The sequence below is a fragment of the Perissodus microlepis genome, chromosome 9 (genome assembly GCF_051167445.1).
Source record: "Perissodus microlepis isolate ML-2025 ecotype Zambia chromosome 9, ASM5116744v1, whole genome shotgun sequence".
NCBI lineage: Eukaryota > Metazoa > Chordata > Actinopteri > Cichliformes > Cichlidae > Perissodus > Perissodus microlepis.
The window spans coordinates 21,801,681-21,820,752 of record NC_140469.1 but is presented as its reverse complement, the minus strand read 5'-3'; the positions used below and the strand labels follow the sequence as shown (position 1 = coordinate 21,820,752).

General features: G+C 37.5%; 1 protein-coding gene and 1 long non-coding RNA gene across 3 annotated transcripts; one reads left to right on the top strand and one right to left on the bottom strand.

The window, feature by feature from the left end:
- The first annotated feature begins 856 nt into the window (after positions 1–856).
- LOC146380508 (uncharacterized) lies at positions 857–2,239 on the top strand. The gene is made up of 4 exons (XR_014801399.1): positions 857–1,075; positions 1,616–1,655; positions 1,794–1,840; positions 2,153–2,239. It is a non-coding gene; the product is annotated as an uncharacterized LOC146380508 (long non-coding RNA).
- An 8,786-nt stretch (positions 2,240–11,025) lies between these two features.
- On the bottom strand, positions 11,026–17,612 carry LOC146380507 (uncharacterized). Of its 2 annotated transcripts, none has more exons than XM_084939652.1 (9): positions 17,485–17,612; positions 15,699–15,808; positions 14,268–14,477; positions 13,104–14,150; positions 12,774–12,942; positions 11,807–12,670; positions 11,629–11,688; positions 11,450–11,540; positions 11,026–11,283 (listed from the first exon to the last, which is right to left on the bottom strand). In XM_084939652.1, the coding sequence occupies exons 3-6, from the start codon at positions 14,464–14,466 to the stop codon at positions 12,538–12,540; spliced, it is 1,548 nt and encodes a 515-aa protein (XP_084795778.1). In that variant the 5' UTR covers positions 14,467–14,477; positions 15,699–15,808; positions 17,485–17,612; the 3' UTR covers positions 11,026–11,283; positions 11,450–11,540; positions 11,629–11,688; positions 11,807–12,537. The 2 variants fall into 2 exon arrangements, with proteins under 2 accessions (XP_084795778.1, XP_084795779.1); XM_084939653.1 differs by having other exon boundaries at positions 17,490–17,612.
- Positions 17,613–19,072: the final 1,460 nt, after the last annotated feature.

Below are 19,072 nucleotides of genomic sequence, written 5' to 3'. Positions count from 1 at the left end.
AATATGAATTAATTAGGGCAATTTCTTTAACCATAAAGAATAACTAAATCCTTCAGGACAATGTCACATCAATGCACTGAACTCACTATGTTATCCCTCTAACAGAGCCTCTACATGTTCTCACTGTAATTTCCCCCTCATGAATGAATTTTTGCTAGCACTAATTTGAATGTTCGGGGGGAATCAAACGCATTTTACTCGCAGTACTCAAGCTGACTTACCTTTGCTTGAATGACGGCGTACTCACAACGTGGAGGCTTAAAAATAGCAAAATCTTGTACCCAGTCCTTGGTGAATTGGATGTGCGCCTCCAGAGATTTATAATTGCGAAATTGGTGCGCCGTGTATGCTCTGACTCCACAGACAAGGTATGAGAGTAGATCATGCTAAGTCAATAGCGGTTTGGTCTTCAGGGTTTCTACTCCACGGCTATATTTCATACGGGTCCACATTTCAACAATCAAGTACCGTCTCTTTGCATCTGGACACAATCTGTCTCTATACCGTCATTTTCTTTTGAGCTACGTTTCAGAATGGTTCGTAGCAATCTTGTTTTGATTCGTGGCCTGCCAAGATGGTGCTGCGCTCCCACAATGCATTTCGACATTACGTCAACTCCAAAGCCCTTTGCGTGCAGGAGAGTATGCGCATGCGCATTGCCACGGTGGTTTAAAAAATAAAGATATAATGAAAAGTAATTAATAAAAATTAAATATTTAAACATTCCCACAAATGTGCAATGAACGTGCAAAAACTCTCTTTAGTAGTTGTTGCTCTTTCTTTCTTTCTTTCTTTTTTTTTTTTGAAAAATAAGACGTCTCTGAGGCGCGAATTCCGACAGTGAGAGGAACGGCCGGATACAGGAGACGGGAAGAAACAAGCCGATTATGTTCGCGTTAATTAAGTGGTTGGAAGATGTAAAATTCTCAATTCTGCCAACTGAACATATACGAGATTTTAATGAGGATGAATAATTAGCCGGCATGGAGGAAACGGACCTTTATTTGGTGGAGTGGCGACAAGAAGCCAAAAGGCGGGTGGCCAGTCTAAGAAGCCTCCATCATCAAGCTAGCAGGTGCCTTTTCTCATATAATATTACTTTATTCTCGCTTATTTGGCACGGAAGCGTAGAGCTGCCACCCAGGCAAAAGAGAAATATAAGTATATCACGTTATAACGTGAAAAGTTTATCGTTCTAACAATATACTATCATGTTTATACAATATACTTTTCATGTTTGAACAACATGTTTTGAACAACATTGTACGAAAAATGTACATAATTATCACGTCCGTACAATATTGTGCGAACGTGATAATTATGTATATTGTAATAACGTGATATTATACAAACATGAAAAGCATAATGTTAGAACAATAAACATTTCACGTTATAACGTGATATAGCTCTATTTTTCTTTTGCCTGGGTGGCAGCTCCACGCTTCCATAATTTGGTAATCAAAATATGTAACTTAATTAATTATATTGTGACGTACTTTTGCCTTTTCTTATTATTCTGCCTTCTCAGAAAGGGAAAAAATACAAATAAAACTGTTTACACTTGTTATATACAATAACTATCAAAACCTATTCACATTTAATTTGGCTTTCACAGAAATCCCACCTCTCCTTCTGGCTACAGAGTACTTACCAAGGTTAGAAACAAAGCACAGTTATGCTTTATTAATGTTCGCTAATTACAATGTTCCACATTTCCTTGCTTTTTAAGTCATTTTTAGGCTTTTTAGAGTTTTTGTTTTTTTAGCAGTAATGTTTCTGCCTATTTATTTCAGCCCACGAAATCGAATGCAGATCTTCCTGATGTGAGATTTACATAAATGTAAGTAATTTTGTTTGTCATTGTATTTAATGTTGTTGCTGTTGTTGTTTTTGTGCAGTTTGCAATCATATAAACCTAGCAAGCATCAGTCAGCACAGTGACTAACCTAAACAGATTCTTGCTTTATTCACATATATTATATGTAATTATATATACCTGCACATTGTACCTAGGGTTGCAGCCACTTGGCCCCACCCCATTGTTGTGACAGCCCTGATTGTACTTATACACTGCATCTGAACAGGGAACAGTCTGCCACATTAATGTATTTTTAAGTGACTTGTCTGTAATACATGAATTTGTTTCTTACAGATGTCAAAGTCTCAACCTCATGCTGCCCTCCCCCATCCTCCTAAAGTAAGTATTTGTTGTTGTAGTTTTTTATGCAGTGTCTGTGTCACATGCCATAATTATTGAAATAACTGTTTTCTAACAGATTTTCCAAAACACTAGTTATGTTTGTTGTCATTCAGACCAATACTACTGCTTAGACATTGCTTAGTGGTCATGCATGTTTGACAAGCTCGTTATGATACCAAAACAGTAGGCCTATCATAATAATCGATACATCGACTTAACACACAATACATGTACATGACCTCAATAATTGTTGATGATGTAATTTATCTGCCATTATATTTACAAAAATAAAATATAATGATAACAAAACAATAACATTAAATAACATTGTTTTCTATTTGTTAGAAAATTTACTATTTATTCAAGTTTTTAAGGTATCTAATATTTTGATTCCTAATTTCAATGATCTAAATACTTTAAGAATTAGATGTTGGTTTGTCAATTGAAAGTGTGTAGATCTTGCATTATTATGGTGTTATATTATGATTATACATTCAAAGACATAAAATGGTCTTAAAATGACAATGACATAACTTGTCGCAATTGTTTATGGGGCAATATACCGACCAACAAAAAGTCGTTATCGTAACAGGCCTTCAAAACAGACGGTTTTATGATTGATAAATTCAAAAAATAAATACATTTAATTTCTCTGAGATTCTCTAATATTCAGTTACAGTTCACAACACAGCTACCTGTACATGCAGTATTATACTGTAAATATAAATCTCTGCATTTAGCATCCTACTAGAAGAGTCACAGTTACTGCCTCTTTTTTTTTTTTTTTTTTTTTTTTTTTTGTTTTACAAATACCTGGACTATTACTAACACATTTACTGTTTTACTTTTAGCCTGTGGATACAAATGCAGATTTCCTTAATGTAAGTTGTGCATTTTAATTACATCATGTTATTTTTATTATTATTTATTTATTTATTTTATTTTACATTCAAATATTTCAAGCTTCTTGGTTAAAGAAGCTTGAAATATTGCTAATTGCTAATTGCTAGTAGGTAAAGAATAGTTCACCTATAATTGATATTCCCAATTAATTTCTCACCTCTGATTGAATGCCTTTGTTTGTTCTCCTTTTTTGACTATAACAAAACATTTTTGCAGGATATATATGGTGAATTTATATGCATAGATACAGTCGTAGTGCTTGACACATGCACACAGCAGTAGATGTACTAAAAAGGAAATAATTACAATCATGATGTTGATTGCTGATGTCCGTATATATATTTTAGAGGAATGTTTTGTTTATCACCCAAAATGAACTATATTGCTTCAGAAGAGATTTATTACCCTACCTGACTCTTATATATTGTTCTGTTTTTTGTTTGTTTTTGTTATTTTCAGGTTCAATGGTGCGTGTTCTTCTAATGGCCGCCTTCCCACTGGAGGTTTTGATCCACAGCAATTTAAAAGGTAAACAGCTTTGAAAGTCAGTTCAAATGGTTAGCTAATAGTACTCTAAAAAGCCTACAACTCTGTCACTAGTTTCTTTACCAAAAAGTACCCATAAAAGTATCTCTCAATAGCATATCATTGTAGTTCAAATGTTCAGTTGTACAAATATCAGATTTTTGGAAATCTAAAACTAGTCAAATACTCAAATGTTCATGCTTTTTATAGGAGGACAGAGCAAAACGGACATCGGCGCAGAGTGAAGAACTGCCCTTGATAAGGACACTATGACAGCCACATATAGTAAGTGAAGACTTTCTGTGTATCTAAAATTGCATACAGCACAAGTAACTTACTTTGCAACCATTAAAATAGGTTGTAAAGTAAGTTACCAATACAAATAGGTGATGATGCATTGTAGTGGTTGGTCTCAGACAAAGAAGGTCAACAGATTTATGAATGCTGGAGGGTAAGGAGAGACGACCAAAAGGGGTGTTAGCATTACTGTAATGTGAACTGGATAGACTTTCCATCTAGGAAAAAAAAAGAGGTAAAATTATGCGTAAAATATATCTGTATTAATATCTGTATCTATATAAACAGAAATATCTGTTTGCTAAATGAAGCCAGCTAACATAAATCATATTTTTATTTTAACTTTTAACTCATAAAAGTAATAGAACTGTGACTTTTGTTTGTTACAGTGGCAGTGTCCAGAAGGGCTTTGAGGATTGCAGTGAAAGCTGGGGGAACTGAGACTGCTGGAAAAGGAAAAGAAATTACATTTTAAGTATGTTGACTTATGTTCATACAATCATACACACATATACACATACACACACATATGTATATATATATACACATATGTGTGTGTACAAAAAATGGCCAAAAAATATATGCGCTGAAATACATGTCAAAATATATAAATATATTTTAAAATGTATTTTAGCACATATATTTTTTGGCCATTTTTTGTATATTTTGAAATGTATTTTAAAATATATTTTTTTACCGTATGGGAGGTCCCGGTCATGCACGCCTAAATACCAGTCGGTTAACTTCTAGTTGCTAGTAATGAAATGCGTCTCCAACTGGTTGGCTTGTTGGCCTTTCCGCTCCAATCAACACATTTCAAAAGATGAAACTTTTATTTTGAAGGCAAACATCTGTTTTCCAGATTTCTTGTTAGGATTTTGAGTTTATTATATTATTTATCAGTTCTAGTCTTTGGTTTCTTTGTTAGAGTTCTGTCTTATGGTTTATGTCTCTGTGTTCTCTAGTTGCTCTGTCTCCCCTGTCAGCTGTATCCCCTTGTCAAGTTCGCATCTCTGTGTTATGTTTCCTGTTTTACTTTGAAAGTCCGTGTCTCATGTAAATGCGTCTTGTTTTGCTTCCTTTGTCTCGTTAGGCCTGATTTTGCCCAGCTGTGTTTACCTCCTGTTACCCATTCCCTGATTGCTCCCTCTGTGTATTTAAGCCCTGTGTTTCTCTGTGTGTGCTGTGATTGACTCTTATCTAGCTGTGTGTGCTGTTGGTGTAAGTTCACCTTGAAGTCTCAGTTTTGTTACTTTTTTGAGTTTTCGCAATCAATCTGAGTTAGTTACTTTCTGTCTCCGGAGTCTGCACTTTGGGTCCTTTTCCTGTCTGCACACAGCCGTTTCGTGACATTTCTTTACAGATCATCTTCCATGCAACTATAGGAACCAAAGCAATCATAAAAAGTCTTTTGGTGCAGCCATTTATACCGCTTTGCTCTCAGTTTTCATGCTTGCGACTGAAGCCTAAGGAATAAGCGACAGGACCTCATGCTACCGTTCATCATAATAAGGTTTGAGGGTTTCAAAATTTACAGGTATTCCTCAGAAGGTCTAGAAAGACTGAAGAAACTGAGTGTTGGCATGAAATTATGTCTCATTTTGTTCACATCTCAGCAAATGACTGTATTTTCTTCCAGTATTTCTTTATCTGCAAATTGAAAGTTTGCAGAAAAACATCCTGAAGATGGTAACATTTGGTCGTGCAGAGAGATGACTAATGTTTGCAGTCTTAGATGTCAGCGTGACGATATCACTATCTTTTGTGGTGATCACTCAAAAATGTCCAAAATCCTATCTCTCATTTGCCACAAGTTATTGCTCACACCAGAGTTTGGAGTTGGTCTTGTCACCATAACAACCTTGTTATTCAGCCTGATCAGCACACAATGGGCTCTGCATCAATGGCAGCGAGAACATTAGCCTACTCTGCAATCAGCCCAATCACTGTGCAAGCCTCTTATCAGGCTGCATGCACTGACAGGGCCTAAAGCACAATCAGATCCATCTCATGAATGAACAAACCCAGACGCTGACTGCCACATTTAATTTGATTGGGCAAACAGTGAATTAATGGGAGCTCACTGGGAGTTAGACTTGTTTGGAACGAATAAGCATTAGAAAACCTTGTGCAAAGTGTGTTATGAATGATGCCTTTGCCCCTTAAAGGCAGTCATTAGAGCACTTAATCATAAGTTATTGCTCCTTGGATACCTAGCAAGTCCTGCTGCGTTGGTACAAAATTTTCTCCCTGGTGTACCTCATAGCCGAGTGTGCACTTTTCACAGTATAAGATCTACTTATAGGACACTATAACCATTTTGCTCTCATCATTTGTCATGCCTAATTTCCTGGAATATCTCTTCTGCGAGATTTCAAATGATGGAAATTTAAGTATTTATTTTGCACTTGTTTCATAAATCAGTGGCATCACAAGCTTGCCACTGTAAAAAAATAATCATTCAACACTATTTTCTACACAGTGTCATAAACCTCAGTTACATGAAGTACAACATTTTAACAGTGATGAAATCACGTTGCTATCACACAGGGGAAAAAAGTGTTTGCAATGGCCTTTTCATCAAAAGACCTAAATCCCCCAGAGCATACTTTAAGCTTAATGCCCAGAGCTCAGATTTTGTCAGGAATGGCAGCACCTTTGAAATCAAACTGATGATGTTGCATAATCAATTTTTTACCTCAGGATAGGAAACATCAGGGCCTCTCCCTAAATATGTATATTTCAAGATGCAATATGCTTTAGCGAAAAAATGACATACGGAAAATATATTTCATCATAGTTTCACAAACTTCTGTGGTTCCTACCAATTAACGGCCATCACAGAAGTTGCACTTTGTTGTCAGGACGTGATGCGCATATTCCTGGGAAGTAATTGTCTGGATTTACTGCAAAACTGTCAAATGTGTCTTAAAAAAGGGAATGCAGTTCATTCTCCACATTACAAAGTAAAATTATTTTTTTATAAACATAATAAATATCCAGTATAGATTGTAGGAAATTAAAGCTATGTTTTTGCAACCTGGAGATTTTTTTTTTTTTTTTTTTTAACTTCACTCTTTGATGTCGCCTCAGTCTATCGTTATAATTGCTGAGACTTCCTGCTTCCTGTTATGGTTGCTGCTGAGCTTCTGTGGTTGAATTCAAATTCTCTGAATCTTAATTAAAACTTCTTCAGTTTTTCCCTTTTGTGAGAGGAGCACCATGTTTAGCTGCATATTCATCATGCAGTGTATTGTGGCTGATTGATCAAATCAAAAAGCTTCCTGTGCACTCCTCTCCAGAACTGCCTGATTGCTGGAGAGTCATTCAAATGCAGCAGCACAGATGAGTTTGTCTTTGTTGCCTTGCAGCTGCCTTCTGCACTCTGATGAAGATTTTTGGTTTTGGTTAGGATATGTTCCTTTGGCACATTTCTTTTCATATTTTAGCCCGCGGAAATATCACAGCATAAGTGAATCGTAAAAGTAACCTACAGCAACATTAAATGGGCTATTTTTATTTCACATTGATCACGATAGTGCTCTAGGTGGTATCTTAAAATAATAATGTACTTGTCTCATCAGTACTTCTCATACAGCGAAGCCTCGGTGAGTGTTTACTACAAATTCCCATGTTAAATATAAAAACGTATCCAGTCAGTTGTAAGCTTTCACCACTAACAGTAGTGGTGGTGTACTTTGATCACTGCTCAGTCATTGTGGGCAATGCAAGGGTTTTGATTGAAATAAATAAACAGATAAATAAATAAATCTCTTCCTGCTTTTTCAAGCTGCTTGCATCTTCCTCACACTTAAAGTGAATAAATTATTCATCAGGCTGTGCTCAGAAAATTAATGAGGCAGTGAAAAGGTGCAAAATAGTAATTAAGCACAGACCTCAAAACAAACACTATAACTAAAAAAAAATCTCTCCTCTGAAAACTGTTGCTGTGCTGAGCTCACTACACCTGCACATATGGGTCATAACAATGAGTCTGGCATCGCCAAACAGCCAAAGGTGCTGTGCTCCAGGCTGGTTTCCAAGGTAAAAAACCCTTCTGTTTGCTCATGATTTTCCAGGCTGACGGTCTCAATGCAGAGCCAATTATTTGAAATTTTGGGAATTATGTCTTATGGACTGCAGCAATTTTACTACTAAGCAAAATATTCTGATGCAGAGTGCCTTGAAATTTAACCTGCCCCGACTCTACCCAAGCCTTTATTCACGAGTTGTTAAATCACAAATTGAGTTAGTAATGGTTATAAATTATTTCCCCTCCAAAACTAAAACTTGAGCTTCATGCAAAAGCCTGTATTTATGAATAATGAAAATAGCGTAGTTCATAAATATCACGTGTCCTGCAATATTAATGCAGTGACACTATTTTGGGGGGAAAGAGGGTGAATGAATCAGCAGGCCCTCGCCTGGCAGGACTCCAAAATACTGAAATAAATGGCTGCAGTGGGGCAGTGTGGATGATTCAGCACTGGCAGGTGATACATCTACACTTTAGCAAGCACCTGCATTATGCAAGCATTTGCATAATATACAAGTTTAAGACCAAAAACATGCAGCCTGGTTTCACATGTGCTACATCAGTGAGAAGTTTATAGGACTTTGCTCCCATTCGTTTTTCTAGTATCAGCTGTTTTCTCAGTAGGGCATGGAGTAGTAAGGGGTACAGAAGATAGCTGTGCAATGTCGGTCTTGGTTAGTCCTTGTTTCGAAAAACAAAGCCACATGCTGCGTGAAGTTTAAATATGTGATCACTAGATGCACACATTACAACCGACAATCTGCACAGGCATCCTCTAGTCTGGGCCTCTGAAAATTAACTTTTTTAAATTTATTTATTTTTATGATCCCTTTACGTGTTTCAGTATGGTGATAAGACCTCATCAGCCTTTTTACGGCTGAGGGGTAAAAACCAGATTATATATTCTAACAGATTAATTAGGAATAAAGGAGTACAAAACCACACACAGGTGAATGTATAGTTTGATATTTTGGCCTCACATTCGTCAAGATATCACTTTTTTTTTTTTTTAACTCCATCTATCCATTTTTTCCATTCATCCAATTCAGGATCATGAGGTGGCTGGAACCTATCCCAGCTGTAACGGGGTGAGAGGCAGGGTACACCTTAGACAGGTCACCAAACACATAGAGACAGACAACCATTCATTAGAATGACCAGTTAATCCCTCTCTATTTGTGTCTTTGAACTGAGGAAAGAAACTGGAGTACCCAGAGAAAAGCCAAGGCCAAGCCGAGTTAGTACTTGTCACGTTTTGCACTTGCAGACAGTGTGGAGGGAGGAAGAGGACCCAAATGAAAACATTGGGAACGAAACTATGATTTAACAAAAGGCGAGCTGTTTATTTGTGGCTGGGAAAAGGTACAAAACAAAAGGCAGATGCACACGCTGCCTCCTGAGGCAAAACTAGAACTAAACTGGGAAAACTAAATGCTAGACACAATAGACAAAGAACAAAACCTTGAACATGATAAAAACCTGAACATGAAAAAAACATGGAAACATAGAGGCATGGAACTCAACAGACAACCTGACTAAAAGGATGACAGAGGATTTAAATACACAGAAGGGTAATGAGGTACACTGTAAAAAAAAAAAAAACTGTCAAATTTACGGTAAAATACCGGCAGCTGTGGTTGCCAGGAATATACCGTGTAAAAAATGTGGAATCTGTAAAAGACAATACGGTATACTGGTTTTGTAACCCTAATTTTTAAGGTAGACAACGTATTGTTTTACCAAAATCATGATAGAAAAAAACAAATATATTTGTCAATTATACAGCAATTTAATGTAAAAAAAATGCAACTTTCCATAGCTTTTTACGGATATTTGCAGTAAAAAAAAAAAAGTTATAATATAATAATATTTACAGTAATTTGTTGTTAATTTAACAGTAATAGGATAGACCCTATTATTGTAAATAACTGTAAAAATAACAGAAATATGTTAAACCTTATTAAAACCTTTGACAGTAAAAAACACAGTGAAATTGTATAACAAATTACAGCATTTTATTTTGACCAGATACATTTTACGGTAAATTCCTGGCAACCACAGCTGCCGGTATTTTACCGCTAAAAATACAGTACAATATGAGGAACATAAATGGTTTACCGTACATTTTACATTTGCAACCGCTAAATATAGAAAAATCTAAAGATGCTCATATATAACCAAGGTAGAGAATATTACTGATAAACAATGAGAAAATTTGACATACCATTTGAAAACAGACTAAACATATCATTTTCTCTATTCCTACAAAACAGCATAGATCTTGAGAATACAGCATGTGTCCATATATATGGCTGGTAATCCATGGAGGAATGAATAAACATGAAACAAAATGTTACCTGCCCCTGACCTATCAACAGTAATGAGTCACTGGGTCCTGCCTTGGTGAAGGAAAGGACTCAGTGGAGTTTCTAATGCGCATGGTGTCGAAGATACAAGCTCTGCAGGAGTACTTCAATGTCCATCAGGAGTTCACTTTGTACTGGCAGGATCCCCTCTGCAGCAAAAAAATGGACAAAGTTTGATCAGTGCTTGAGCAAAATGCACAGAAATGAACAAAACGTGCTGCCAAAAACAGATCTAATGATAAATGATTTCTTAAGTGTAAAATATACAGTTCTTAAAGGATAGCTATTGTCAAAATGCAACCTGGGCTGTTTTTTTTTTTTTTTAAACTGTAAACGAGACAAACATATATCTAAAAGCATAATTACGACAAACGAGCCGTTTTTGAGATTGACCGTGATTTTGTTTTGTGGTCAATAGCCAGTGAATGGGAATACTAGGGGGCCGGGGCATAAATTTGAGCGCATCAAAATTGATACAGTAAAAAAAAAAAAAAAAAAAAAAAAAAAAACAGCCCAGTTTGCGTTTTGGCAATAGTTATCCTTTAAATCTACTGATACATAGACAATGCAGCCCTAATCACAATCATAATTTGTTGGAAAACGTATTTAAGTTTCCTATTGATTTATCATAGAACTTGAAGTTAATGGCTGAATGCATAGTGATGAGACCTATCATTCAATCTACATTTTATAGCGTATGAAACTGCTCACCTGGACATGAACCTGAGCTCGGCTGATTAAGATTAGTGTCTCCTGTCCATCTTTCTTTAGCAAAACTTGAATAATACCACTGCTTACCTCTCATTGAATCTTTGGGTGCAGACTTAATTGAAGAGCCTCGTATAAACAGGCAGGGTGTGATGTTTAGGGAAACCAAAGAATACAGGTGCCATCATTTCTGCCAGAAGACTCATGGGGTGCAACGAAGCTTTCATTGTGGACTGGCTAGATACCTTCTGCATTCAGAAAGAAAACAAGAAGGGCATACACCATAAACAATAATAACTGACAAAAATAATGAGACAAGAAATTAAAGTAACAAAATAAGTGCAAATCAAGTTTCCCTGTGTTGCAGTGTAGCTGAATGTTTTTCAACAATTTGATTTACGGTAAAACACATACCAAATATTTCCAGCCAAGGTTTGTTTCAATCTTCAGCATGTTTTTCCTGCCATTGTCTTGAAACTGTTCCATCTGTCCCTCTCATTTGATGCTGTTTACAAAAACAAAACAGCAATATTGTAAAGGGAAAAAGGAAAATGAATTTAATGGAAAAAAAAGATTATGACCTGAAATCTCACCATTTCCTGAGAGTCACAGGTCCTTTGAGTATCCTTATGGTTTCTGCTCAAATTCAGTGTCTGAAAAGGGCAGGAACAAAACAAACCTTTTTAATCATAATAAAGACAAAATAAGATTTAGAGACAGACAACAAAGAAATGTGTAAAATATCTTCTTGAATCTGTTTACTTTACTAACCTTGAAAGAGACTCTTGGGTCTTAGCTGTGCCACCACCCTTAAACCTTAAAACACATGCATCAGAAAACCACTCCAACAAAATTTCAGATGTCCTTCACTGACATTTTTATTGTCTTGAACATATTTTGACCTCCACACACTTGCTGCTAGTCAAATATATTGCTTTAAACAAATAAAGGCAAAACAAGCATCTAAAGCTTCTCCTGGCATTATGAAAAGAAGAAAGCCAAAACTACTTAAGCTCTACACTTAAAGTCAACTAACAAATGTATATTAACCATTGTCAGGAAAACATGAATTTGAACAAGCACATAAGCTTGTGACATCACTTTTGCAGAAACGTACAGCTACAAAATGCTATAATAACAGTTAAAGTCAAGTAATGTGTGTAACAGACAGTGCTGTTTAAATTTCAATGTTAACAGTTCAGTGCAACACTTAACTTGTTTGCTAATTAGGGCAATACAAAATTCAAATAGTTTAAACTCTGTTGTATAGAATATAGAACATCTCTGAAACCTCAAAAGTACAGTTCTCAGTAACAATCCCTAGGTAGAGGGATTGTTTAAAGATATATGGTCAAAACCTCTGAAAAGCATGCCTGTGATAACAGAAATCAGGTAAGAGCACAGTACTCAATATCAGCTGGGATAACTGAAAACATAAACAACACAGTAGTTCCCAGTCAAGGTACAGTTAAGCTGACTGTACCGATCTGTTCAAAATGTCTTTAAACGGTCTCTCGCCACTCGTGATCAGAGAGATTGGCGATGAGGGTGAGTACTCTTGGGTTCACATGCAGTGTCTTCTTCTTAGTTTTTTCAACTTTTGTTCCCTTCTCTGGGTTAATGTTGAAGAAACACCTTGATAAACACAATAATCCATAATAAAACACTATACAATGAAGAAAAAAGAAAAAAAAAGAAAAAGAAAGGGAAAGGCAAGGGAAAAAAGTAAAAGAATTACCTCTGAAGAAATTCAAGTGTGGAGCCAAGTTCCAGGGGATAGTGGATGTTCAGGCAGTAGTAGCTACCAAGCATCAGACAGATTGCAGAGATGAAGTCAGTTATTTGGTCATTTACAACTTTGTGGTCAATGCTGAGCATGAACAGTCTCGATGCAAAGCAGGAGGATCCTTGGAATAAAATACAAGTGTAAAAGAATTAACTGTAAAACCCCCTTTACCATTCAAATGTGTCTTAAAATAGTGAAAGTGCAGACATTTAATATAGCGTATCCTTGCATTAGCTTAGGTTCTGTGCACTTCTGTGCACACTGTACTGATTTTCAACTCACCACAAACAATGATACATGGTGTCACAGGCAGGCTTTCCACTTGGACTTCTTTTGCCAGACATGTTTCATCAACATAGTGGAAGAGGGTCTCCTCTTTTTCATCGAAATAGGAGAGGAGGAGGAGCATCATATCTTTCACGTCTTCTGAGCAGCCCTTCAGCTGTCCCCTCTGCATTCGAAGCTTTATGACAGCCTCCAAGACACGCTTGCTCTTGTCTGCACAAGTGGTTTTCAGAAAGTCCAGAAGCCGTTTTCCCTTCTTTTCCAGACTGGTGAGGAAAGTCTCTTTCAGCGGTACCCCAGTAAGTTCTTCAAAATGGACTGTCATTCCAATCGCCTGAAACAAAAAAGGCCACTCTTCTTTGAGGGTTTGCATGTCTGCTCCGCTGTTTATTGCTTTGCGCTGAGAGTAGTAGGTGCATTTCATCAGAGTTTTTACTTCTTCATGACTGAAGCTTGTCTGTTCACTGAGAATCTTCATACGTTCCTTCTTCTCCTGCTGGGTTTCCAGTGTCTCACTGACTGGCAAAAACTTCATGTCCCACTTTATGCAGCCATATGTGTCTTGAACAGATGCTCGCTTTTCAGGTGTCACTTCATCGGTGTCATCTGATCCTCCCTGTTTGCGCTTCTGTAACACTGGTGAAGTAGACCTCTTCACATTTTCAATTCGTGCCTGAATCTGTTTTACCAAAGAGTGGTACCCCTGTCCTACCACATCCCCCTCTATGACATCCTGCAGTGACTTGGGATACATCGCAACCAGTTTTTTTGCAATTTCAGTCGAGGCTCTTCTACTTGGAGAGGCACAGGCTTTCATCATCTCCTTCACAATGATGCGGATCATCTCCCTCCGCAATCGAGGCTTTGGTCTTTTCTCTCTCTGAAGACACTGGATCAAGTCTTCTGGAAAATCTTCACTTGGAATTCTAAAGTTATCTACCCAGTCTAGAGAATATATTGGACTGGGTGAGGGGGAGGCAGAAAATGAGGAGCAAGAAGATGGAGACGATATGCTGGCCTGGCTTGAAATTTCCATATTTGGTGCTGTAAAACAATATCACAAACAATAGATTAATTGTACTTTTTGGACCTTGGCCAAAGCATAATAGAAAAAACAGAAAGCCCTTCATGGCTATTGTGCAATGAAATCATAATACTTACTGGTTTGTTTCCAGGCAGCCAGCAGTTTTCTTGCCTGAACTGGTCTCAGGACAGAGTTCAGATCAGTCTCACTGATGAACTGCAAGTCCTCAGATGTCTCCACTCCTAATGATTGTAGTGCCTCCAGTACAATTTCAAGGATTGAGGCAGACAGGTCCGGCAGCACCTTAGTAATGGAACTCCTTATGCTGTCCCCCATTTCCGAGATGTCTGATAAAAGAATGTGAATAAAGGTCAATTTACACCAAGTGGTACCTTTGGTCTTAAAACATGAAGCTGATCTTGCTTGATACTACACTTTTATACAGTGTTTCGTAAGTACCAAACTAACAGCACCATTATTGTGACAGCACACTGTGTTTCAATGGAACCATTTGGTACCCATACTTCATGTAAGATGTTAATGGATAGAAATCAATTAAGTCAATGATGTTCACACACTGCATCTTTTCTTTTTCCTTTCTCACTGAGTGCAGATGATACTGAGAATGGTATTCTGTCACGTGCACCGACACCAGAAAATAAACACTGTCATTCTTAATCAAAATGAGAACTACTTCACCAAACTCAACAGAGTCAGAGCCCCCTGTGACAAGGAAGTGTCCTTTCTTGTACTGTGTTCCCTTGTACATCATTTCTACTGTGACCTTTGTATTGGTTTCAGTAAAGTCAAACATTTGAACTGCTTCTTGAATGGCTTTACTGTACAACACTGAGTAAAATGGAGAACCATCTTTGACTTTCAAGACAGATTGACACAATGACCCTGCTGCAAGATGGGCTTGAAACATCTGATGTCTTTCAGAGAGTGTATGGCAGAGGTTTTTGAAATTTTTCAGATTTCTGGCACACCTCTTGAAATAACTGTGCTTACTTTCAAAGCGCATTGTCCATAATCTTATCAGTGGGCCAAATTTCAGAATCAGTGCTGGGTAATGGCGTAGAAAATGGTGTTTTGGTCTCAGGTTGCATTCTGGGAACAGAGCTTTTCTTGACTCTAAATATTCTTGAATAAGAATATCAAGATATGCTACCTGAGCCACTGAAATTTTCTGAGCACACACCATGTCTACAATATCTTTCAGCTGCAGAGTTAAGTTCCACACATCATCTGTGGGGTCTGTCACTATGTCACCAACTATGAGAGGCAGCAATCGGAGGAAGTTCCAGTTCTGTATAGCCTGTCCTGAGAGTTTAGCTGCTTGAGGACTGACCTCAGATGGCTTTGTAGAAGCATCAGAGGCATGGTAACTAAACTGTTTGATGCGTCGGTTCAGAGTGGAGTAAGTGAACCATGCTTTTTTCTTTATGAAGTATTTCAGATACAGTGCCACATCATAAGCCAAAACTACCTCAAAGATATCATGACCTAGACATGGTGGCAAGCCTGGCATACAAACGTTGAAGTATTTCAGTGAATTGAACACTGACCTGAACTTCACTCCTTCGACGTCTGGTGTATTGTCAATCTGGAGGCGATCAACAGCAGAGTTGTAGTTCTCTTTGGTACGTTCTGGTCCACACAGATTTGGGTCAGCACCCTGAAATTCACATTTCGTTATCAGGCAGTACCTGCAGAAGTACTTTGAAGAACTAAAGTTTTCAGTGAAGCCACCAATACAGTGAGAACCCAGATTATCACCAGCAATGCAAAACAAAGTTCCTTTGACTCTAGTTTCATCTGATGCAACAATCCCACTGTCCTCCAATTCTTTCAAGTCTGCCAGTAATTCAGAGAACACATTAGCATGACCAAACTCTTTAAAATCTTTCTCCCTGCACAGTAAGACAAGAGACATGCGATCTGTGTCTGAGCGTACATGAAGTGGCAAGTTTGCCACTGATGCATATACAGCTAATACCTTGTGTTTTGTCCTTGCAGAGCCTAAAGGGTTAGCGACTTCAAAGGCATCCTGGTAGAGTACTAGCTTGAGACATGATGGGTTTTGACCAAAAAAATGATTTGATTTAAACAGCTTACTATCACTTATGTCACACAGAACATCAGCAGGAGGCTCAGTAGAGGGCTCTTCTGATTTCTGCCACAGATCAGACTCTAGCAGACATCTACCCAAAGTCTCTCTTAAAGGCACATAATAGGCAAACCTATCTTTTCTGTTTTCATCTCTCCCTAAAAATATTTTCTTTGGTTCCACATAGTTGAAGGCTTTTTTAAAGGTCTGAGCTCTGGAGTGCACTGTCCTCAATGGCCCGGTATGACATGCAGAAAAAAGATCATAGCTTTTGACAGACTCGCAGACTTTGTTGATGTCCTCCTCTGATAATGATGTGTCATCTTTTAACAGTGATGCAAGTTTACCCAAACTGTATGTCTGTCCCAACTCATGTATGTTCTGCATTTGGTTGGTTCTGTATGGTTGAAGCAGGCAGTAGAAACTGACCCTGCAATTTTAAGTAGAATAGTGAAACGTTTCTCAGAAAAAGATCACAGAATTCAGGGGGCATTTTCATGTTATCTTCATCTGTAATAGACTGTGCAGCAGGCTCGGAAATCAAGGGTACAAAGTCATCTGATGTGGTTGGAACAGATGATGATTGACATGCAGACTCTCTATATAAATTACCAATGCTGCTGTCTGAAAACTCTCTGTGTTTACGTGACATGTGAGCAGTGAAAGATGATTTAACTCTAAAGGTATTTGTGCATCCTCTTACTGGACAAGTGACCACGTGTCCTTCCACAATATGGCTCTTCAGATGAGCTATTAACTCTTTAGAGTTCTGACACTGACGTTCACACATCGCCATTGCACATGTAAACGAAGAAACCACCGCCACACCAGTGACATGGGTGGGGGCAGAGTGTCTTCGGTAAAAATGAGCCTTAAACGCGCCATACCTGGTGTATGTCTGCTTGCAGCCTGCTTCAATACACCGAAAGAAACAACGTGGCTCATTCCGATGCAGTTTACAATGAAGCACGTAGCCCCTTGATGACTGAACTACCTTACCACAGAAATTACAGGTTAACATAACTCCATGTACTTTGGTAATTCCTCCCTAGCGAATTAAGCACGCCAAATACAGAAACTAATCCAGAGCAATGCTTCCCTCGCGACAGTAATGCTAACTCAACTCACAAATGCTAACTAAATTCACAACCTCACTCATAAAAAAACGAACTGCTAAAATTATCTATAAACGCTGGGCTGGTGGATTTTTATAACAGAGATAACTTGAAGTTGCATGTACTCACCTCACCTCGAACTAATTGTAAGCTGCCAGGATGTCTACAAATTCCGAAGATGCTGTGGTCCAAGCAGCAATAAATGGCGCTAATATACGAGTTCAAAACTGTGTCCGTTAGCGAAGCCAACTTGAGTCTCCTGCATGAAAAAAAGAGCGGCTGGCACACAGCTCAGCAGCGCGCGGTGCTATTGGTCATTTTCAGGTGACGTCATCCCGCAATGTAACGTCGCTCTTTGTTTCTTTAGGAGGAGGTTCGAATTTGATCAGAAGTCACGTCTGCAGACCGCTGCAGCCACATCTTGCCTTGCTGCCCCTTTTTTTGGTGAAATGGTTCGCTCATACTGCACAATGTTGCTACCAGATTTTTTTTTCTCTGCAATTCGAACGTAAAACGTCTGTACACAGTTTACCAGCAGTTTAGCTACCAATCGACAGCGATCACACAAACTCAAAATTTAAGGCGGACCCACTTAAGGTGGTCTGATAATATGGCGTGAAACACAACAACATAAAGTTGTTTTAAAATAATAATTAAAAAAGATTATTGAAATCAATTTTATTCACAACCATGAACTTTATTTTTAACATCTTCCTTTGCTGTTGATTTTTTTATCAGAAGGTTAACAATGATATACTGCAGGCCTAACTTTTAATCTGTATATCAGTATCTGAATTCTAAAATAAAAAAATACTATCTGTTTTATTGTCTTTCACTGCTGATATTTGCTTTTTTTTTTTTTTTTTTAATGGTATTTACTGGTTGTATTATTACGGTGGACCCTATTTTTTAACATCTTGCTTCTGTAAAAATGAATGTTTTTGTTTGCTTAAAAATCTACAGCTTTATACTGTGAATTCCAATGTGCACAACCCCAAAAGATGTAGTTTTACTCAAATAATACCGTAAAATCTAAGTTTTTCAGACATTTTCAACATTACAATATGTAATTGTAAAATGTATGCATATTTATTTGTTTTCACAGAAAATATTTATAATTTCAACATTTTATTACAGTAAAAAACAAAGTTTTATCCAGTCTCACAATTAACGGTTATTCAATCTATTTAATACAGTAAAAGGAAGTTTTTGGTTTTACGCTCCATTACCGTTGGAATTTGACAGTGTTTTGCTGTATATTTTACTGACTTTTTTTACAGTGTAAGTGGAAACCTATGGGGAACACAACTGACACAAATCAACATGACACCACAGGGGAAGCAAAACTAAACACACTGAACATGGAAACACAAGACTGTCAAAATAAAACAGGAAACATAATGAGACGAAGACTGTGACAACACAAGCTTGATCATATGACATGGAAAACGCAGACATGAAACACAGCAGACTGGGGAGACGGAATGATACACGAGGAGAGGAAAATGAAACACATAAGGGAACGAGACATAACTAAAAATTATACATAGAGGACAAGAGACTTACGCAGGAAACAGAAAACAACACATAAACAAGGGGGCATGGAGGAAACTTTAACTGAACAAAACCTAACTAAGATATTCTGATGCTTTCGTTTACTCCGTGCACCTTTGGTGGGCCGTGTAATAAGAAAGGGCCGTCAACTCCCCACAATACG

Excerpts from the sequence above, each read along its gene's own strand:
- LOC146380507 (XM_084939652.1), bottom strand. The coding sequence starts at position 14,466 with ATGGGGGACAGCATAAGGAGTTCCATTACTAAGGTGCTGCCGGACCTG. Across the intron at positions 14,151-14,267 it reads GGCTGCCTGGAAACAAACCA|CACCAAATATGGAAATTTCA; the intron begins GTAAGTATTATG and ends ATTGTTTTACAG. Across the intron at positions 12,671-12,773 it reads ACACTTGAATTTCTTCAGAG|GTGTTTCTTCAACATTAACC; the intron begins GTAATTCTTTTA and ends GTGTTTATCAAG.